Source organism: Schistocerca gregaria, chromosome 1 (assembly GCF_023897955.1).
Source record: "Schistocerca gregaria isolate iqSchGreg1 chromosome 1, iqSchGreg1.2, whole genome shotgun sequence".
NCBI classification, from domain to species: domain Eukaryota; kingdom Metazoa; phylum Arthropoda; class Insecta; order Orthoptera; family Acrididae; genus Schistocerca; species Schistocerca gregaria.
The window spans coordinates 215053512-215076157 of record NC_064920.1 but is presented as its reverse complement, the minus strand read 5'-3'; the positions used below and the strand labels follow the sequence as shown (position 1 = coordinate 215076157).

The window sequence follows — 22646 nt, the reverse complement described above, 5'->3', positions numbered from 1 at the left end:
GGTCATCAGTCCAACCACTTCAATGATCATCTTATAGCAGCTATACTGAAAATCTGTTTCCGAAGATCTAGTGAAGTCCAGCTGTCAGTACATACTCTGAAGTGTAACTTTATATGTTACATATTTGGCGTCTGGGGTTTCAGTTGTAGATATCAGTTGTGGTGTGTATCATTTATATTATTTTGTTTTGATAATGCCCCATTTATTAGAACCACAGAGGCCTAGTGGAGGCTGTGATATGAAGGGCTAGTAGAGATGCTGATCTTTGAGGGGAAATATGTTCTGGATTGTGTTGTGTTGCGTCATGTTGTGTGTGTTGGTAGACTGAGCTGTACCATAGTTTGAACGTGATAACTACATTGTCAGTTACCGTGTCTTGCCAAATTTTTGAAACATACAGTGTGCATTCTATAGTTTGATTTACATTGCTAATAATTTTGTGTCACTAGTGAATCATCTGCTTTTGTTTCTTAAGGTCTGTATTTCTGCTATGTTAATGACAGAAAGGTATCATATTTTTAACTAATAGTGAAGGTAATTCATTATAACTTATTGATTTTTTTCACTCTAAGAGTTGTTTCACAGCAATCTATATGGCCCTGCAGGTAAATGGGCAGAATTAAACAATGTGGCTTGAATCTGTGCTTGCCAGTGTGATTTCACATTTCACTGCTAGGTTCAAATGGCTCTAAGCACTATGGGACTTAAAATCGGAGATCATCAGTCCCCTAGACTTAGAACTACTTAAACCTAACTAACCTAAGGACCTCACATACAACCATGCCCAAGGCAGGATTCGAACCTGCGACCATAGCAGCAGCGCAGTTCCGGACTGAAACGCCTAGAACCTTCACTACTACTAGGGAACTTTAATAAGTTAACTGTATGGACTGTTAATAAGTGTGTGTCATGTAATTTAACGAGGATTTCACTGATGATTGAGATGAGACTCCATGAAACTGGATTATTGGCAAAAAAATTATATAGTTTCTGCGACACATATTTGTTAAATATTTATGGCAGGCTACATAATTTATCATGGTTTATTTGCCTGCAATAAGTATGAAGTTTTCTCCTCTGACTTTCTTGTTTACATCAAATGCTCAACCCTAAGTTTCTTAAATAACATCCACATGAAGGTTTATATTTCTATATTTACATATTGGATTAGCTACTTGTTTAGTCACATATTGAACATTGCAGGAAATAATCACAAATAAAACACTAAGCTGAATCAATACATGAACAAGAAATACCTTACAAAAATACAGATATAGGCCTATACAACTGCAGTTATAATTTAATAGTGTACAGAAATAATACTAGACTGTTGACGATTCATACCTGTTTGTAAATAAACATAGTCTCCATCTTGAGCGACAGAATCATAGTAAGGTTCTTCTTCATCATCCTGCTGCAAACATTTTAAACCTTCACCACTGTCACTCATTATGGAATCTCTACTTGATGTAAGATTATATGCATCATTTTTATTTTTAACTCCATCTTCCCCAGAAGCACTTCGCTCAAGGGAACTGCTAGCACTCCTATCACTGAATGCTGTGTCACTTTGATCAGTGTCAACATTCTTCTCTTTTCTCTCAGCTCTATCACTGTTTGAAGCACTACCCAATGTGTCACTAGCATTTTCATCCAGCCTGGTGCATGCTAAATCTTCAGCTGCAATCACCGAATAAAGTTCTCCTCGAACATTACTAATCCTCTTAGGTGGTGGTTTTGGAGGTACCTTTTTCGGAATAGGTACATCCCTGTTGGCTGCATCCTTTTGCTCTTTGTTGATAGCATCCTTTTGCCCTTCTCGCTTTGCAGCATTCAATCCATTAACTTCAATAACTGTTATATAATTTGATATATTCGGGTGCGTTATGCTCCTCACACGTCTATTGTCATGTCCTTTACCACAACCTGATGGCCTCTCTGTAACTTCACTATTGGATCTGGAAACCTTGGATTCAGGGGACGCTAATTCACTCACACACTGATGGACAGAACTGTCATTCCTTTCCACTGTATCTTCGTGCTGTATACTCTTTTCTACTTCTCCTACTCCGTCAACAACTGCTTCGCTGGACGTTTCGTTTGCACTAGCTGCGCGTTTTGATTCATTTTGAGCATCATCTTTTTCGGAACTCGATTCTTCGTTGTCTGAAGCTTTCGATCTGTGTTTTTCGACATCTAACAAAAGTCTTTCGAGATATTCCACGTAAAATTCTTCTTTCTCTAATTCTTCCTTCAAGACTGCAACTTTCTGTTTGTGTTTGGCAAGGTTTGTTCTGACATCTTCTTCCCAAGCTGCTGGCAAACTGCTTCCTGGGAATCTCTGTGCCCAAACATTTCGGAAGTCACCGAAAACGCTCATCGCACTGTCATCTGACCGTAATTCACATTTTAAACAATGGCACTGAATAAAAAAGTTTCATAACAATCCCACCCACTCCGTTACCTGTCGCCTGCCATGATAACTATTATCGAAGGTAAGCCAAAGATAATTTCAAAGTTAAGTTTAACATATGACATTTTAGAATTTCAGCAGTCTGTTTGGTCTTTCATGCTAAGAAAAAAACGTAGAATAGTCTAAGAAGGAATCCAACATTTAAAATGAGGCCTATTATATATATTTCTGTTAAATGGCTTAGTGGAGGGCACTACAATCTACAACTAAGAGTATGCTGCTTAATTGAAGAAGGAAAATGTAACTTCACACTCTATAAATGAAAAAATGCGCGAAATATATTTTAAGCTATCACTTTATTTAAAAAAACTCAAATTTGAAATGACAAAAAATATGTCCCGCACGAATTAATTGTCAATTTTTATCTAGGAGGCAGAAGCATTAGAAAAACTGCCTATAACTGAGGTGTTGCAAAACGTAGTTGCAGTTAATTCTGCTAGTTTGTTACGAATATGAGATTTGTGCGATTTTCTTAAGTTTATTGCTTCCGACCGGCAAATGTATCTTTGGCTGGTGTTCAATGCAATTTATAAACATAGGATAACGAGTGGGGGGGAGTGACAGTAGGCAAGGCAGTGCATTGATGAGAGGTAAACGTAAACAATGGACACATAGCAACTATAAAATAGACGCCGTAAGAGCGTAGAACACCGGGTACCTGATCTTGGAGATTTCCTTGTGAGAAATCTAACAATGATTAGATTAAGAGCGCTGAACGAGGAGTCGTCGGAAGAAAGCGAAGGAGAGGAAGAAATTCCGACATTTACTAAAGAAGCCCAGGTAAAGCTAATTTCAAGACATACTAATGTGTTGGAGTCAGGGAGTCTTTGTATACAGTTTTGTCATTGAAAGGTGGGTTTTAACATTCAGTTCGTGGCGATTAACATGTCGTGTGTGTGTATGGAATTGTGTTTACAAACTGTCTTGTGACTAAGAAGAATATATTTATTAGGTTCCGTTTTGCTGTAATTAATGTATTATCGTCTAAGTACGTGAGGGCAGTACACCGAGACATTCGATTAAAATGTTTTGAATGTTTCGTATGTAAATCACGTTATTAAAGTTTTCGTATTACATTTTGAAGAAAAATAACGAATTTTGCCTGTTATTCAGCGTTGAAGTTCCTTGTTTCTGTAACGCTATAGTTAAACAGTCCAAACCACCAACTGTGCTACTGCAATTTAATAAGCGTTCAGCTTCCATTCCTTAATCACATCCGCAACGATACAGTCTGCTACATTAGTGGAATCACGCAACTTGAGTAGTGCTTCTTCCAAACGTCTTTCTGAGCGAAACTACAACAATCTTACTTGTAGGCGGGGAACTAGAGCATGCTGCTTTAATTGTTGGTAGATTATGCAGGGATTCAACTTCTGTGCCTTCTTTCAGTGCTCCTTAAGTGAAGCATAATATTCCTTTTGTAAATGATCAATGGAATTTGAAGAATCAACATTATATGAAGTGTGACACTTCTGTTTTCGCCATTGATAGTATCTGTGTTAAACTGTCTATGGAGTCTTATAACAGTGCGATGTTTGTGTTTTCTCGGGGATGCGCCACAAGCATCTCTGTAGATTGATACCATATAGTAAACTCTTGTTAACATGCCTCAATTGAATTGAATTATATTTGACCCTGCAGGATTAGATGTACTTCACCTACAGAAAATGTGTTTGTAAAATATGACACACTCAAATCAGAGAACGTTCAGTATCACTTAGTTCCCAAGGAACAACCATTTTGATTCCAGTTTGACACTATCCATTACAAAGAAAAATATGTGTAAATTTGATTTAAGAGGTGCTCATTAGCATCGTAAAATTTCTGCTTCTCCAGATAGCCTTTAAGTTCATTTGGAAAGCTAGTGTTGTGTATACTACCATGCAGGTAGGTAGGCAGATGCAACCACAGAAAAATTCATTGTGCTCCTTCCTGACATTTGATCTGCCAGTTCTGATGAAAACTCTGTGACAAACAGTGTACTGCACATAATCAGGAATGAAGATTCATCTGCAGGCACATAAATAATTTTAGGAGTGGATCAGAGAAATGTTATGTAGACATGTCTACTGTTAAGATTATATACAGGCAAATGAGCAGAAGGTACTAATTGAAGGCTCAGATTAGTACAAATGGTATTGTTATTAGTGGAAATGTCTGATAAAGAGTAGTATTCTGGTTGTATGTAAAGGCTGTTAGTGGCACCAAAGTTAATGCCCCGTCTCTTGGGAATCAGACAGGAACTGAAATAGAGGGCAGAGAAACAAAAGCTCAAGTGCTTAACTCCATTTTCAAATGTTTCTTTGCAAAGAAAAACTGAGGAGAATTGCCTCAATTTACTTCTACAACTGTCGTATACTTTTAGTAAACAACTAGCCATCAAACACGAACTACTGTAAGATTTAAAAAAAAAAAAAAAAAAAAAAAAAAAAAAAAAAAAAAAAAAAAAGGAAAAAATGTAATATACATACAACAGAAGATTAGAAAACGACTTTCAAACATTGCTGGAAAAAAAATTAGGCCTACATCGAACATCTGTAGATAGCATTAATGATTTACTCAAAGTTGACATATGTCCATATGTACAACAATAGAACATGTACTGCTGAATGCAGTAAAGTTGAAATAAGCTTATATACTAAAATAGGATATTGATTAGCATACTTTATACCAGTTCACTGCATAATCTCCTACTGTGACATAATATGTGCTGCAGGTTACACAATAAAGAAATAATGAGATAATGTGAACAGAATGACTTCCTTCATGCCAACCAGTATGGATTCGAAAAACATTGATCATGTGAAACCCTGAAACTTCCTGGCAGATTAAAACTGTGTGACGGACCAAGACTCGAACTTGGGACCTATGCCTTTCACAGGCAAGTGCTCTACCATCTGAGTTACCCAAGCACGACTCACGCCCTCACAGCTTTACTTCTGCCAGTACCTTGTCTCCTACGTTCCAAACCCTGCTCGCACTTTTCTCAAATGTCATACTGAAAGCTTTGGATCAAATCAGTCAGATATATGCACTATTTCTTGATTAAAAACAAGAAAAAAAGAAAGGAAAAAAAATTGACTCCGGTACCACACCTAACGCTTATTGTCAAATGTTCTGTTATATCGGGTATCAAGCGAAATTTGTCATAGGATTGAGCACTTTTTTATAGGACGGACACTGCGTGGTATCTGAAATTGAGTCCTCGTAAGATGTAGAAGTAACTTTGGATGTGCCCCAGGGATATGTGTTGGGCTGTTGCTGTTCATGTGGTAGATTAATGATTTTGCGGACAATATTACTAGTAAACTAAGACTTTAAGAGAATGCAGTTATCTGTAATGAAGTACTGTCTGAAAGAAGCTGCATAAATATTCAGTCAGATCAATGTGGTGCAGAGATTGGCATCTTGCTATAAATATTCAGGAATTTAAAATTATGTTCTTCACAAAATGAAAACCTGTTGTATTCTATGACTATAATCTCAACATGTCATAGTTGGAATTGGCCACAAATATATTGATGTAATACTATGTAGAGATATGAAGTAGAATGATCACAAAGGCTCAATTGTGGGGAAAGCAGGTGGTGGACTTCAGTTTACTGGTAGGATACTGGGGAAGAGCAGTCAGTCTACAAAGGAAATTGCTTACAAATCATTCGTATAACCCATTCTAGAATATTACTCAAGTGTGTCAGACCTGTACCAAATTGAACTAATTGGGGATACTGAACATGTACAGAGAAGAGCAGCTCAAATGGTCACAGCTTTGTTTGGCCCTTGGGCGAGTGTTACAGTGATGTTGAAGAAACCAATCAGGCAAACTCATGAAGATAGACATAAACTATGCCAACAAAGTCTACTTACAAAATTTCAAGTACCAACTTTTTGAATGATGTCTCTAGGAGTATACTACAACCTCTATGTATTGCTCACACAGGGATCATGAGGACATAATTACACCACATACAGAGGCATTCAAACAATCATTCTTCACGTGCTCCATATTGAACGGGACAGGAATAAACCCTAATAACTGGTACAATAGGGTGTACCTTCTGCCATGCACTTTGCGGTGGATTGCAGAGTATGGATGTAGATGTAGATAGACATTTAGATAGTTGGTTCTGTGAATTATTTGCACAATAAATCATAATGATGTGGAACAAGCCATTTTATATTTAGGCCCTAACATCATAATTTATTTTGTAAATGTATGGCTACATACCAATGATTTACAAGGTCTTTTTGCATACAAATGTGTCTGTGTGTAATTCCTACCCACCATCTTTTTTACACCGTACAGTAACGGAAATTCTTGTACAGAATAGAAAATGTCAAGGAGTTTGCTTCCAAATTCTATTTTGTTTCTGGCCAGACATTTGTCAGTGGCTAAGCTATCAAAAATTTTGGTTGCACCCCTTTTTGTGTCGAATTCAATGTGGCATAATGAATATTTTTTTTTTCTTCTGGTGTAGTAATTATGTACATCGTTGTTCCTTTTGAATTGCAGTTGAACTTAATGGGTTAGATGTGACGTCATCCATTTGTTGGCTATACCACCAGTTCCATAAAAACTCTGTTATCTAGGAGAATATTGTTATTCACACAGTAAATGCCATAGATAGGTCACAGAAAGTACCATCCACTGCCATTTTGTTATTTAATGCATGTAAAATTTTGTAAGTAAGCATGTAAATGGCATTGTCTAGAGAGCAACTCTTCTGAAACCCAAACTGTGAATTACTGAGTATATTACTGTTCTCATTTGAGATATATCTCAGTTAATATATTATTCAAGAGTACATCACATTCCCAGAAATTTTCCAGAATAACATCAGTAGTGGAAAAGGCTGGTAATTAACAGCCGGCCAGAGTGGCCGTGCGTTTCTAGGCGCTACAGTCTGGAGCCGAGCGCCCGCTACGGTCGCAGGTTCGAATCCTGCCTCGGGCATGGATGTGTGTGATGTCCTTAGGTTAGTTAGGTTTAAGTAGTTCTAAGTTCTAGGTGACTGATGACGTCAGAAGTTAAGTCACATAGTGCTCAGAGCCATTTGAGCCAATTATTGACATCTCTCCCATCACCTTTCTTATAGAGAGTTTAAACAATAACATACTCTCTCGAAAACTGCTGGGCTTAGTTATGCCTTACAAATTTAAATTGAGGCAAGGCCTGTTATATGAAAACATGTCTTCAGTACTGTATTACAAACACCATCAAGTTCAGTTGAATTTTTATTTTTGAGAGAGTATATAATTCTCTTAATTTCAGAAGAAGTTGGAGATATGGTCGTATGACTTACTTTTATAAGAGTTGCATGTTTCCAACTTACTGCAGTGGTTTTTCTCTTGAAGTGTTTGTCCCTGTATTTTGTATTATATTTATGAAATGATTATTAAGCATATTTGCTACCCGTGACTCATCATTTATAGGCCTTCCATTCAGTTAAGTAGTGATTAATCTATCCTATTCTGTGGCTGTTTGTCCCATCTCTTGTTTCAGTACATTCCATATAGAGTTAAGTTTGTTCTCGGAATCACTGAATTTGGACATAATGTGCACATTCTTTTCTTCTATCGTGGCAAGAGGATGAATACCTTTGGAACAGGTTTTGCGGTTGCTAAAGAACTGAAACATGCGGTGATGTGCTTCCAACCAATCAATTAACGGATGTCCATATTAAGATTAAGGGGAAATTTTTTTTGCATTACAATGATAAATGTACACAGAGGGGGTAGACAACAAAAGGACAAGTTTTATAGCAAGGTAGAACAACTGTATAATCAGGCTCCCAAACATGATGTCAAGATATTAATAGGAGATCTGAAAACAAAAATAGGAAAAGAAGAGGCCTTTCAGCCAACCATAGGAGGATATAGTCTCCATGAAATATCAAATGACAGTGGACTTAGGGCTGTAGATTTTGCCATAAGCAAAAACATGACTGTTGGCAGTACATGTTTCCCACACAAAAATAAGTACACAAAGAAAAATGGATTTCACCAGATGGAAAAACCAGAATTCAGATAGACCATATAATGATTGATTGGAGACACGAATCGGACATAATGGATGTTAGGAGTCAATGTGGAGCTGAGTGCAATTCAGACCACCATCTAGTGAGAATTAAATGTAGACAAGGGATCTCACTATTGAGTAAACAAAAAGGCCACAAACAAAAGAGGTTTGACATTCAGAAACTTAAGTTAGAAAAAATACGGAGAGCATATCAGATGAAAATAGAAGAGGGGATTAAGAATGAGACCGACATCAAATGAACATATAGAAGTAATGTGGAAACAATGTAAGACTGCAATCCACGAGGCAGCAGGAGAGGTTTTATGACATGAACGGGCTCAAAGGAAGGAAGGGTTGAAGAATTGAGGAACATAATATAGCACAAATGAAATTATTGCAGAGAAGGGCTTGAGAAAATCTGAATGAATATAATGAAAAGTGCCGTGTAGTGAACAGGATCTGCAGACATAAGAAAAGAGCACTAGAAAAGAAAAAAAAAAAAGACTGGAAAAAATTGAACGGCTAGGAGAAAAGGAAACAATGTTGTGAAATGAACCAAAAGATTAAAGAAGGAAAGACCGGGTTCAAAGCCAGAACAAAGAAGGGAAATTGATAGGGGAGGGTAAGAAAATACTTGACAGGTGGGCAGAATACTTCCAAGAGTTACTGAACCCAGAAGTGGAACAGTTAGAATGAGAGAAACTGGTGGAATTAACTTACTATGAGGCAGAGGTTTTAACACCAGAACCTACATTGGGGAAGTGATGCCAGACATTAAAAACAATAAGGCGCCTGGAGAAGATCAGATCCAGACTGAACTTCTCAAATATGCAGGGGAAACACTGTGGAACACAATTCATAAAATAATACTGAGTATTTGGCAAGAGGAGAGCATGCCAAAGGAGTGGAAAGCAGCTATAATGTTCCCGATGCATAAAAAAGGAGATTATTTAAACTGCCAGAACTATTGAGGAATCTCCCTACTAAATACTACATATAAAGTTTTCTCCAAGATTCTAACCAGCAGGCTTACTCCATATGTGGAAGAGAGAGTTGGAGACTATCAGAGTGGCTTTAGAAGAAATAAGTCAACAACTGACCAGATATTCACATTGTACATACTACTCGAAAAATGTTACGAAAATCAAATTAACATACACAGTTAATGTCAAGAAGACCAAGTATATGGCAATGACTGACCAACAAAACCTACCAAATCTCAGGATAGCCGACATGGAGTTTGAAAGGGTGAGAGACTTCAAGCACCTTGGATCAACTATCACTGAGGCAAATGATGTTGGCAGTGAGGTGAAAGCCAGAATAGCAGCAGGTAACAGATTCTACTTTGCCTCATTACCCATGCTTAGGTGTTCGCTTCTATCACAAAAATCCAAAATCCTCATTTACAAAACAATTATAAGACCAGTTGTTAGGTATGGTGCTGAAACGTGGACCAAGACTGTAAATGAGAAAAGGATCCTTAGCATATGGGAGAGAAAAGTGCTACGTAAAATATATGGCCCAATATATGATCAAGAACTTTGGCCCATTCGTACGAATGCAAAACTACAACACCTTTTTGAAGAACCTGACATTGTCACTACTTTAAAATAAGAAAGCTGCTTGTGGGCAGGGCACGTGGTCAGAATGGAAGAAGACAGAGCATGTAAGAGGATTTTTGATGGCAAGGCTGGAGGCAGACAGTGGAGGGGACGCCCCAGAAAGAGATGAGTGGGTGGAGTTGAAGAAGACATGAAAAATCTGGGTGTCAGAGGATGGAGACGGAAAGGCATGGATCAGATAGAATGGCAGGATATTGTGATGCAGGCCAATGCTCTTCAACGGCTGTAGAGCCGAGGAGTAAGAAAGTAAGTGCACATTCTTTGAGTTATTAATAACCCTTCATAGGAATTTTTGATAGTTTTTGTAGGGAACAACTACAGCAGGATCTCTGCTGGTTCTTCCCAAGAGGTACATTTGCTTTTTCCTTTCGCAAGTTATTTTATTCCCTCTAATGATGCTTCACTTTTCCATGCAAGTCATCTCTTTCAAACTAGTCTTAAAAACATTTTTTGGGACTCATTAATTATTCCATTTGGTTTCCACTAAGCAGTATCAATACTGTAAGACACTAAATTATTTTTCCTAACTAACTGTACATCATGATCAGAGAGAGCATTTTTATACTGTATACACAATTATTTTCTTGAAACTTCTTGGCAGGTTAAAATTGTCTGCTGTACTGAGACTGAAATTGGTGACCTATGCCTTTCGTGAATAAGTGCTCAACCAACTGAGCTACACAAGCATGTCTCACAACCCATCCCCACATCTTTACTACGACCACTACATCATCCCTTATCTTCCAAACTTCACAGAAGTTGTCATCAAAACTTCCAAAAAGCAATGAATTGCAGTGACCTGGATTAGCCATGGCTGGGGGATGGGTTGTGGGTTATGAGTCATGCTTGGGTAGCTCAGTTTGTAGAGTGCTTGCCCACGAAAGGCAAAGGCCTAGATTTCGAGCCCTGGTCCTGCACGCAGTTTTAATCTGCCACGAAGATTTGTATCAGCACACAGTGTAGAGTGGAAATCATTGTGCAATTATTTTCTTGCTTTGAGCTTCATTAGAGAAAACATGTTTTGGGAAGTTAATTGTAGGATCCAAATAAGGTTTCCTGGTCATTTTTCGTATCTGAATCCTAGCCTAGTTGAATATGGACAGTGTATCAAACTGAGAAAATGCTAGCATGCTATTAAAAATAATGCATGAGGGAAAATCAGTAAATGAAACAGAACTTTCTGTTGATAAAAATCTGAAGTGAAAATCAAATGTTACAGATTTTCTTAAACATCCAAGCTCTGCAACCTTTGCACATCATACCTTGGAGAAGAAAATGTCAAAAAATTAACATCTTATTCATATTTTATTTCACTGTTTTGCGGCATCCTATTCTGCAACAACTCTTTATTGAAAAAGAAAATGTTTCTACATTTACATCTACAACTGCAATCCACTGTGAAGTGCATGCTTGTTGCATAGATGGAAGTAACAAGGGCCCCTCTAGATCTTTTTGCAGACAGTTCATTGTTGATCAGAGTATGGCAGCAGGCCCCTTAACTGGGTTTGTAGGTAGGTAGAACTCAAATAGAAATGGATCTATCACAGTTCAGTATAGTGCTATGGCAAGAAGAATAGGAATTTTGATCAGGAAAGAACTGAGTAATCAGCACAAAATCAAATAGAGGTAATGCTCAAGCAGGTCTAATAATGAATGGGAATGTAGAATGTGGGAGAGCTACTATCAGCAGTATGTGGGAGCATTATAGTAGCTAAGACAGATGTAGAGGCAGTTTGTACCTCAGTAGTACATGTTTGTCATCTAGCTTCACAGATAATGAAGAGATTGATAGAATGTGCGATCAAGTAAAAGAAATTATTCAAATATTTAAGTTTCCTCTTAATTGTGATGAAGGAATGGAATCCAACAGTATGAAAATAATGAGAAGGAAAAGTATTTGGAGAACATGGCGTTGGGAAACAAATGAATGAGAGGATGCCTAGTGGAATTTTGCACAGGGCACAATTTAATCATTGCTTGCACTTGGTTAGGAAACACGAAAGAAAGTTGTACATGTCAAACAATGGAAAGTCCAGTTGGAATACCAACAATATCATGAAAAGGATAGATTCCTACACACTGTAAAGATGACACATTTAGCTGTAGACAGGCACAATGAAAAGACAGTCACACACCGAGCTTTTGGCCAAAGCCTTCTTCATGAGAGAGAGAGAGGAAAATGCACTTACATCATCCCCAGAAGCAGGCACACTTCATCCACAAATGAGAGCTATCTCCAGCTGCTCTGGCCAGATTGCAATTGTTGCGTTGAATGAATGCAGTTATTTGGAGTGGGCCAGGGAAGGGGAAAGGTAGCAGGCTATGTTAGGGCGAGAGAAGAGCATCTTGTGGTAGAGCGAGCAGGGACTAGAAGGTGGCAGGCCAAGGCAGTCAGGTGTACCTTCGGGAGGGTGGGAGGGGGGGGGGGGGGGAGAGAACGGGGAGCAGAAAAGGAGAAAAGGATAGGAGAAAAGACTGGTAGGTACGTTGACAGAAAGAGCAGGGCACAGTGAGGGTGGGGGTGTGGGTACATGAATTGGAAGATGCTGATAGGATAGACGGTGCTATGTCAGAGGATGAGCTACATGAAAGGCAGCCATGTCATGTACTAGCTTTGTTGCAATCATTGCACAACTTTTTAAATTGGTATGACAATCAAACAGCTGTCTCCAGCATGAGTGGCCCGCTACGTAACTGCCACCAAGAGGAAAGTAGACAACATGCAGCATGAACATACCATGGTTGATTTTGATGGCTGCTTCGCAACCCAGGATCCACCCCTCCACCACCAGCTTTTCTGAACTGCTTGTAGGGGTTACCCTTAGAACATAGTCTGTGCTCCCAAAATTGTCCTGGCCTCAACCTACAAGAACTTACTGTCCCCCACACACTCCACTCAACAGTTTTCGCCATCCCCCTCTCTCATATCGTCTTCTCCCAGTTCATGCCCCCTCGCCTTCATTGTAATCCTTTCTCTGCCAACACACACTTCAGTTTCTTCCCCTTGCTGCTTCTCTACATTATTGCTCCCCCCCCGCCCCCCACCGCCTTACCCAAGTGTCCTGGCACTGCTCCTGTCAACCTTGTTCTGCCACCTTCTAGTCCCAGCTCACTCCACTAGACAGTACTCTACTCTCCTCCTCCCTACTATCCCTCTCCCTTCCCTGCTTTTGGCTGATAGCTCTGTGTGTAACTGTCTTTTCATTTGTGCCTGTCTACAATTCAATGTGTCATCTTTACGGTGCATAACAATCTATCCTTCTCATAATATTGGTTAAGTTATATAGATTTTGAGCTACAAATCCATTGCAGATGTGAACACTGACCATAACTTATTATTAATTTATCTATTTACTCATTCCTAGATCATTTGGTACAACAGTGTGAGAAATGTCAAGTACGTTATGGAAATGACATACATATACTAGACATGGCAAAAAATAGCTGACACATTTCAAGGCTAAGCCCTATATCCCTCCCCCAATGTGGTACTTTAATTGCTGCAAGTTCGGCCATATGTCTCCCCACTGTACTTCCAGCATCACATGTTGAGATTGTGGATGCCCACCACATCACAATACTCCATGTGCCCCACCTCCCATCTGTGTCAACTGCGGAGCGCACCATTCGCCTTGCTCACCTGACTGCAGGATTCTCCAGAAAGAAAGGAAAATAATGGAGTACAGGACCCTGGACCGACTGACCACTACTGGGGCTAAGAGGTAGTTTGAAAGCTTACATCCTGTGCATATGACATTGTCTTACGCCCCCACTACAACAATTGCAGCCCCATTAGCTCCACCAACCCAGTCACCTCCCAGAGCTGGAAGACTACACCTGCCCCTCGATGGTAGGAGGTACTTCCCTCCCTGTTGCTCCTGCAGCGCACCCCACCCCCTCCCCCCCGCCATTCAACCATCAGGAATACTAGTCCCCACACAGAGAAGCGCAAGTCTTCTTCGGCTCCTCTCGCTAGGAAGGGGTCCCTTGGGTCACTCCCTTCCCAGGTTTCTGCTGGTGGGAAAGATGACACCTGCCAGTGGCTGAAGAGCTCAAAAGCAGCTGATCGTAGGGCCTCACGCTCGTCCTCAGTCCTGGAGACTGAGCCAGTGAAGTCCTCCCAGACAGGGAAACGAAAGAGCAGTGACAGAAATCCAATAAGAAGATCCCCAAGACCAAGGAAATTGAGGCAGCACCCACACCACCGCTGCCTACAAGCTCTGCAGATGAGGTGGAGATTCTGGTGTGCGCTGGGGACCTAGATCTCGCTGGACCCTCAGACATAATGGATATAGGCTGCTCAGGCAATAAGTTGGTGGCAGCAGGTGACCCTGAGGATTAAGCTGCCTCATTGAATGTTACATGCCTTCCCAGTATCACGATAATGCCATCCTCCAATGGAATTGTGGCGTTTTTTTCCACCGCCTGGCTGAGCTACAGAAACTGTTCAGCTTTACACCCCTCCAGGAAACCTGGTTCCCAGTAATGTGGACCCCTGCACTCTTTGGATATAAGGGATATTACAGGAACTGTAGCGACTATAATAGTGTCAGGTGGAGTTTGCGTTTATGTGCTAAACTCAGTCTGTAGTGAAACTATGCCCCTTCAAACCCCTTTTGAAACTTTGGCTGTCAGAATAAGGACGACACAGGAAATAAATGCAATGTAGATCTTCCTCCAGATGGTGCAGTACCCTTGAATGTATTAGCTGCACTGATTGATGAACTCCCTAAACCTTTCCTGCTTTTGGGAGATTCTAACGTCCATAGCCACTTGTGGGGTGCTTACTGGCAGAGGTAGAGATGTCGAAACTTTACTGTCTCAGTTTGACCTCTGCCTTTTAAATACTGGGGCTGCCACACATTTCATTGTGGCTCATGGTAGTTACTTGGCCATTGATTTGTCAATCACATCCACAGTCAGATGATTAAACATCTCTCCTCTGACTACAAGTGACATCTCCGCCTCATCTTCAACCTGATCTGGTGTGATGGCTTCTTTCCATAGCAGTGGCAGGAGAGCACCATCATTGCGGTGCTCAGACCCGGTAAAAACCTGCTTGATGCGGATAGCTATTGGCCCATCAGCCTCATCAATGTTCTTTGTAAGCTGCTGGAACGTATGGTGTCTTGGTGGTTGGGCTGGGTCGTCGAGTCACATGTCCTACTGGCTCCATGACAGGGCGGCTTCTGCCATGGTTGCTCTACCACTGATAATCTTGTCATCCAAACAGCCTTTTCCAGATGCCAACACCTTGTTGCTGTCTTTTTTTTGATTTACGAAAAGCTTATGACACCACCTGGCGACACCATATCCTTAGCAAATCATACAAGTGGGGTCTTCGAGGCCTGCTCCTGATTATTATCCAAAATTTTCTGTCTCTTCGTACTTTCCATGTCCAAGTTGGTGCCTCCCATAGTTTCCCCCCTCGCCATCCCCAGGAGAATGGGGTCCTGCAGAGCTCTGAGAGCTCTGTATTTAGTGTATCTCTATTTTTAGTGGCCATTAATGGTCTAGCAGCAGCTGTAGGGCCATCTGTCTCACCTTCTCTATATGCAGACGACTGCTGCATTTCATACTGCTCCACCAGTACTGGTGTTGCTGAGCAGCACCTACTGGGAGCCAACCACAAGTTCCAGTCATGGGCTCTACCCTATGGTTTCCAGTTTTCTGCCGCAAAGTAGTGTGTTATGAGGATCCACTCTCTTTAGTGGAAACATATCGATTCTTAGAACTGGTTTGGTTTTCAGCATCTGATTGACTTGGCTTCCTCACCTTCACCAGCTTAAACGGAAGTGCTGGCAGCACTTCAGTGCCCTCTGCTGCCTGAGCAGCACCAACTGGTGTGCAGATCACCCTATGCTGCTGCAGCTCTACAGAGCCCTTGTTCAACCCCGTGTTGACCATTGGAGTCTGGTTTATGGTTTGGCGGTGCCCTCAGCATTGCATTTACTTGACCCAGTATACCAATGGTGTTCACCTAGCGACAGGGGCTTTTAGGACAAATCCAGCGACCAGTGCCCTGGTGCAAGCCGGAGTCCCTCTATTGCAGGTTAGCAGTGCACAACTACTGGCCAGTTATGTGGCCGAATTACTGTCTCCTTTTCCCACCCACAGTGGTTCATCTCCTGCATCGGCGACCCAGGTCAGGGCTTCCAATTGCAGTTCATGTCCGGTCCCTTCTTTTCGAGCTGGAGTCCTTTCACATGGCCCTAAGGACTCAGTTAACCCCGTGGCTCTCTGCTGCCACTTCCTGTTGATTCTTGATATATACCGAGGCCATGAAGTGGTTTACACCAACGGCTTGACGACTAATGATCACATTGGCTTTGCATATGTCCATGGAGGACATATTGAACAGCACTCCTTGCATGATGGCTGAAGTATTTTCACTGCCGAGCTGGTGGCTATATCGCGTGCTGTTGAGCACATCCGTTCATGCCCTGGGGAGTCATTTCTTCTGTGTACTGACTCCTCGAGGAGCCTACAAGCTATCGACCAGTGCTACCCTCATCATCCTTTATTAGCGACCATACAGGAGTCCATCTATGACCTGGAACGGTCCAACCATTCAATGGTGTTTCTCTGGACCCCAAGTCACGTCTGAATTTCAGGCAACGAACTTGCCGACAGGAAACCACTTATGCAGATAGGCTTCTCTGCAACTGACTTGCATTCAGTACTACGCTGCAAGGTTTTGCAGCTTTGGGAGATGGAATGGCATAACAGTATACACAACAAACCGCATGCCATTAAGGTGACTATGAATGTGTGGAAGATCTCCACACAGACCTGCTGCAGGGACTCTATGGTTCTCTGTTGGCTCCGAATTGGCCATGTTTAGGTGACACCGGGCTACCTCCTGCGCCGTGATGACCCACCTCAGTGTTGGTGCGGCACCTGGCTGACAGTTGCCCATATCATGGCGAGCTGGCCTTCTTTGGCTGCTCTGCGACAACTCTTTAGTTACCAGACTCGTTGACATTAATTTTAGCTGACAACTCCTCATCGGCCAATTTAGTTTTATGTTTTATACGTGATGGTTGGTCTTATCATTCTATATAAGTTTTTGCGCATGTCCTTTGTCCTATTGTGTCCTCCATCCAAATGCTTTTAGGCTGGATGTTTTAATGTGTTGCAGAGTGGCTGGCTTTTCCTTTTTATTCTCGTGGTCGGCCAGCCATGGTCATCCGCTCTCTTGTTTTTATCCCTTCTACCTGTTTCTTGCTTCTCTGTGTTTTTCTTTTCCTGTTTTGTCTATAGTAATGTTGGTTGTCCTTTTGTCGTTCTTTGGTTCTTCCATTCTCCGGTTATTGTGCTGTATGTCTCCTTTCTTTCCTTTAAACCAGCCAACTGAGCTGCTCGGCATGCAGACCTTCTGCTGCACTGCAAATGCATCCTTACAAAATGTTCACCCAGGAACTAAAGGAGAAGGGCTGGAAAAACCACAGGGCAATGTACTGGACATTCAACAATATTTTTTCTATGAAGTATTTCTAATAGTATTCACTGATGAGGCACACTGTGTGGCAGCGCAAATAAGCAAAATCACAGATACTATACTGGGAAGTGAACAATCCTTGAATGTTTTATGTAAGATCCTTACATAGCGCTAATGTGACTGTATGGTGTTTGATTTCAGATTTTGGCATTTGGGGCCCACATTTTTTTAAACAAGACAGTTATTAAAGTGACTGTGATATTGGAGTGATAGGGAGAGATGCTAGAGACCTTAATGTCCATAATGGATGAACTTGACAGTATGGAAAATGTTCAGTTTCAGCAGGATGAGCCCACAATGCTGACAGAGCAATGAGGATGTTGAGAGACATGTTCCTTGGTCATTTGATTTTGTTGCACGGTTACATCGGTTGGCCTGCCCAGTCATGCAACTTAAATCCTTGTCGTGTTTTTTTTTTCCCCCTTTGGGGCTAGCTCAAATCAAGAGTACATACTCATTGCCCTTGTATTATTGACCAACCAAAACATAAAATTTGACAGCAAGTTGCCACCATTCCATAGGAAACAGTCAGCTAGGTGATGGAGAACTTTCATGGATGCCTTCATCAGTATATATGTAGCAGTGGCACTAACTTAATGCTCATTATTTTTAAAAAGAAGTAATTACTGAAACTGATATGACATGTCATACACTTACAAGTGAGAATTAAATAAAACTTGTCATTTACTTTGTTTGGAATTTGTCATAGAAATGTGTCAGCTCTTTTTGCCGCACCCCATATAAAACACAAACAAAGTAAGGCAGGATTAACTGAGAATAGAACAGGAAGTTGGCCACGGCCTAATCAATGGAACCATACCAGCATTCATTTTAGCAACTTGGGAAAATCATGGAAGACCCAAGTCAGGATGTTGACATAGGGAATAAACCCCACTCCTCCCTTCCAAGATTCCAGTGCATGAAGATTGGCATAGCCATCTTGCACAGTACACAATTGAAAGGGAAAGCCCAGTACATAGCCTTCAATGAGATTGCGACATGCATAATAGGTAAATCAGTGAGATATCTAGAATTTGTCACTTTGATAAAGAACACTTCTAAAAAAAAAAAATACATGAAATAAAAACACAGTATATGACACTGCTGGAAAGTAGAACACACACACACACACACACACACACACACACACACACACGAAAAAACCCCTGACACTATAACTATTTCTAACTAACCAGATCCCTTCTCTGTAGCGGTGTATTGCACTGCAACTGAAACAGAGGAACAGAAAACCTATAGCAGAAACATTCCTTTGCAAAAACAACAAAGCACAGATGGTACATCGGCTAACAGAATTTATAGATAGAAATCGACAATAAATGAGGACCTAGTATTTCTGTAAACTAACATACTCCGTTACATTGTAGAAACACTTCGTAACAGAAAATTATTTTAACCTCGCACTAAAAGCTGTTTCCTGTGCCAACGTCTTTATGGAAATTGACAGTGCATTATGAAGAATGACACTGAGGAGGGTGATATACCTTTGAGTATGAATTGTTTTTTTCTTTTTCTATATGGAGGGACCCACAGTTGTGAATGTTATAACTGTTGAATCACAGCTGGTTTGCAGGTAACCGAGTCTAGCTCTTGTCAACATGTTTTTATATATGTACAGGGACGATACTGTAAGCCAACGCAGCTTTTTAAATGGGCCTGCAGTGAGCTCTAGCAGAGCTATGTGACAAGATTTGTGTAGCTCATTTCTGCAATGTAGAAATTTCATTTAGTCAGCTATTAAATACACTGCAAAAAAAATTATCCCATAAACTACCAGAGACTCGAAGTTAGCAAATAAGCCATTCTGGCACCATCTAAGGAATAAACTATAGAAATAATTTCAGAGTAACTCCAAATGTAAAGACACAAGACATCTTAATTTGCAGGCAGCAACAAAATGAATCAAAAGTGCCCTGCACAGATGAAATTAATTGTACACAAAGGTGGGACATACCAAGTAGATTTGGTGTCAACCCACAATGGTCATAAGCAAGAGTTAAGCCAGCAACCATTGAGTAAACCTTAGCTATAGGCACTGTAATAGGAATTCCATTTGACAAAGCTCTGGACAATGTTCAAACAAGTTTGCAGGATTCAAACTTGCTGAGAATCTATCTGACAACCAAGGAGGACTTTTAATACATTGCAACAGGACATATTCTCCAAATCACGTGGGCATCAAAATGATACAATCAGTGTTAGTGCTTGGGTAAAGGAAATAACAAAGTGTGTGTGTGTGTGTGTGTGTGTGTGTGTGTGTGTGTGTGTGTGTTGCACATAGTGAAATATTATCAAATAGTTATGGAACTCATGGGCCTAGCAGGTGTGACTTTGAATTTGCACTCTATTAGAACAGGATGATCTTCTGCAAGGGTTTCCAGGTGCTTTCCTAATTTCACACAGGAAGCAATGGCTCTCGATCTTCCACCATAACCGAGTCCATCAACATGAGGTAGCAAATATGAGGCAGCCAAGGAGGTCAAAATGTGGGTTCTACTATGCCAAAACTGCTTGGTAGCTACAGCAGGAAAACACAATTAGTAACAGCACAAAATAAGAAAGTATTTATTACTTAACTTTCTTGTAGTCTATGATCTGTTGGTTGACAACTACAGAAGATGCCACTAGACTATGCATCTGTAGAATGACATAATTTGCAAGTCACAAATCTTGCAGTGACAAATTAATCTCTCGTAATCTTGAATGTCGAATCCGGTGATTTTGAAGACTAACTTGGCATTGGGCTACAAAGACTTGATGGCAACAATGACTGACTAACATCAGCACTGGCTGACCATTGAGTGCAGCTACGAACTGTAGACTGGTGCAACTACACTACACTCCTGCTACACATGAAGTGGCCTAGCAGTGCCTTGTGGCGAGCATAAGTACTGCAACTGGCTGTGTACTCTTTGGCTAGCACAGCCATTCTTCTGTTCCATTTATCTAGAGAATCGCATCCAACAGATTGATCTCTCAGGCGGCAGTGTGGTCGTATGACTGATGACGTCACAGGAAGTATGTTAAATCACAGGTTTGACCAATTTGCCCCAATGTGTTCACATCAGAGGTGGCAGAATTGTACAGTATTGCATTTAATAGGGCAATGCGAGCTCCTAAGGGGAGACTTTATTGTACCCACCATGTTGACAGAGCATGGGAAACTAATGTCAAGTGGAAAATCTGATCTGGATAAAACAAATGAGGCAAAGCAGCTCATTAAATCTGTATCACTGCTGAGAAATGTAAATATATTTGAGGAACCACTGCAGAGGGTCTGTAGTGATCCTGAAACATCTCAGTCAATGATGAATTAACAATCTGAGCCCAGGGCTTCGCAATTTCTGAAGCAGTACAGATTATTATATGTGACACTGGTACATCTTTTACACCTGCTAGATTTCTGCATTTGAGGCTTTTAATCACCATTACTACTTCATGCTCAGTAGTTGTAACTAACCTCATGCTGTATGCTGCTAAAGTTTATCCTGGTTTGTGAAATTTAAGCTAAGAATTTATGAACTTACAGTAAAAATGAATAAATTATCAGAATGGTAGGAAATTAAGGAGATGGTGCCAGGATAAATTAAAAGAAGCATTACTTATTGAGAACTTCAAAGTAGGATTATGCAACTATTTACTCAAAGAGGGGGAAGGAATACAGTAGAAGACAAATGAGTAAGTGTGATGTATGAAATAGTAAAGACAACAGAGGGTCAAGTAGGCAAAAAGACAAGGCTGTGCAGAAATCACTTGATAGCACACAAGGTACTGAATTTCATTGATGAAAAGAGAAAATGTAAAAATACAGCAAATGAATCAGGCAAAAGGGAATACAGACATCTAAAAAAATGAGACTGACAAGTGCAAAGTGACAGAGTAGGAATGGCAAATAGCTCTATTTGTGAGTGGAATTGGAAAGGAAATGATTAGTAGTCATACGAGGGTATCATTTTCCATGCACGTGCAGAGCATGTATGTAGATGGCGTTAGAGAAAATGCGCAAGGCATTAGAATCGTACATGACTGGGAAAGAAAAGGAGGGATGAAAGGTGTAAGGAATGTACACAAGGGCTACAAAAATGGAAATGGAGTTGAAGACAATATTATAGAAAGGAAGAGGATGTAAGTGAAATGAGATGTGAGATGTGATACTGTGAGAGGAATTTGACAGTGCACTGAAAGATCTAAGTGTAAATGAGGCTCCTGCAGTAGATAACAACATCTCAGAATTATTGGAATATTTGGAAGAACATACCATGACAAAGCTATTCCATTTAGAATGTGAGATACATGAGACAGACGAAATCCCTCCAGACTTCAGGAATGATGTACTATTTCCATTTCCAAAGAAGGTGAGTGGTGACAGGAATGAATATTACACAACCATTATTTTGATACAGTATGGTTGCAAAACACAGACACACATTACAAAGGTATGCTGAAAAGAACTCTCTCTGAGTTTTGTATTCTGTACTCAGTATCGAATGAGGTATTACATGTCGTGCATATTACTTAGTCTACTTTCCTGCTTTGCTAACACAAGTTGCAACCTTCTGCTGCCAGAGGACTCCGAATTATACTGTGTGACATGACAGTGTGTGATGTAACTGTGGTGTTACCGCCAGACACCACACTTGCTAGGTGGTAGCCTTTAAATCGGCCGCGGTCCGTAGGTATACATCGGACCTGCGTGTCGCCACACGGCAGGTCTAGAGAGACTTCCCAGCACTTGCCCCAGTTGTATAGCCGACTTTGCTAGTGATGGTTCACTGACTTCTACCAACTTTGCTAGCGATGGTTCACTGACTTCTACGCTCTCATTTGCAGAGACGATAGTTAGCATAGCCTTCAGCTACGTTATTTGCTAGACCTAGCAGGGCGCCAGTATCCGTACTATTGACATTGTAAACCATGTATCGTCAAGAGCGACGTTCATCATTGATGAATTAAAGTTAAGTATTCCACCAGCTACGTCCGTTTTTCTCAATTCTGATTCCCTTGTCATGTTCC

At 40.6% G+C, this 22646-nt stretch overlaps 2 protein-coding genes across 2 annotated transcripts in view; one reads left to right on the top strand and one right to left on the bottom strand.

Moving 5' to 3' along the window:
- LOC126337011 (active breakpoint cluster region-related protein) overlaps positions 1 to 2890 on the bottom strand; it is a 121212-nt gene extending 118322 nt beyond the window's left edge. The window contains exon 1 of the mRNA XM_050001264.1: positions 1345 to 2890. Within this exon, the coding sequence (XP_049857221.1) occupies positions 1345 to 2380 (1036 nt within the window). The 5' untranslated portion in view covers positions 2381 to 2890. The remainder of the gene's footprint in view (positions 1 to 1344) is intronic.
- Positions 2891 to 3036: 146 nt separating this feature from the next.
- The window catches only part of LOC126337005 (calcineurin-binding protein cabin-1-like), a 237068-nt gene continuing 217458 nt past the window's right edge, over positions 3037 to 22646 (top strand). Inside the window, exon 1 of the mRNA XM_050001253.1 lies at positions 3037 to 3253. Coding sequence (XP_049857210.1) covers positions 3167 to 3253 — 87 coding nt within the window. The 5' untranslated portion in view covers positions 3037 to 3166. The remainder of the gene's footprint in view (positions 3254 to 22646) is intronic.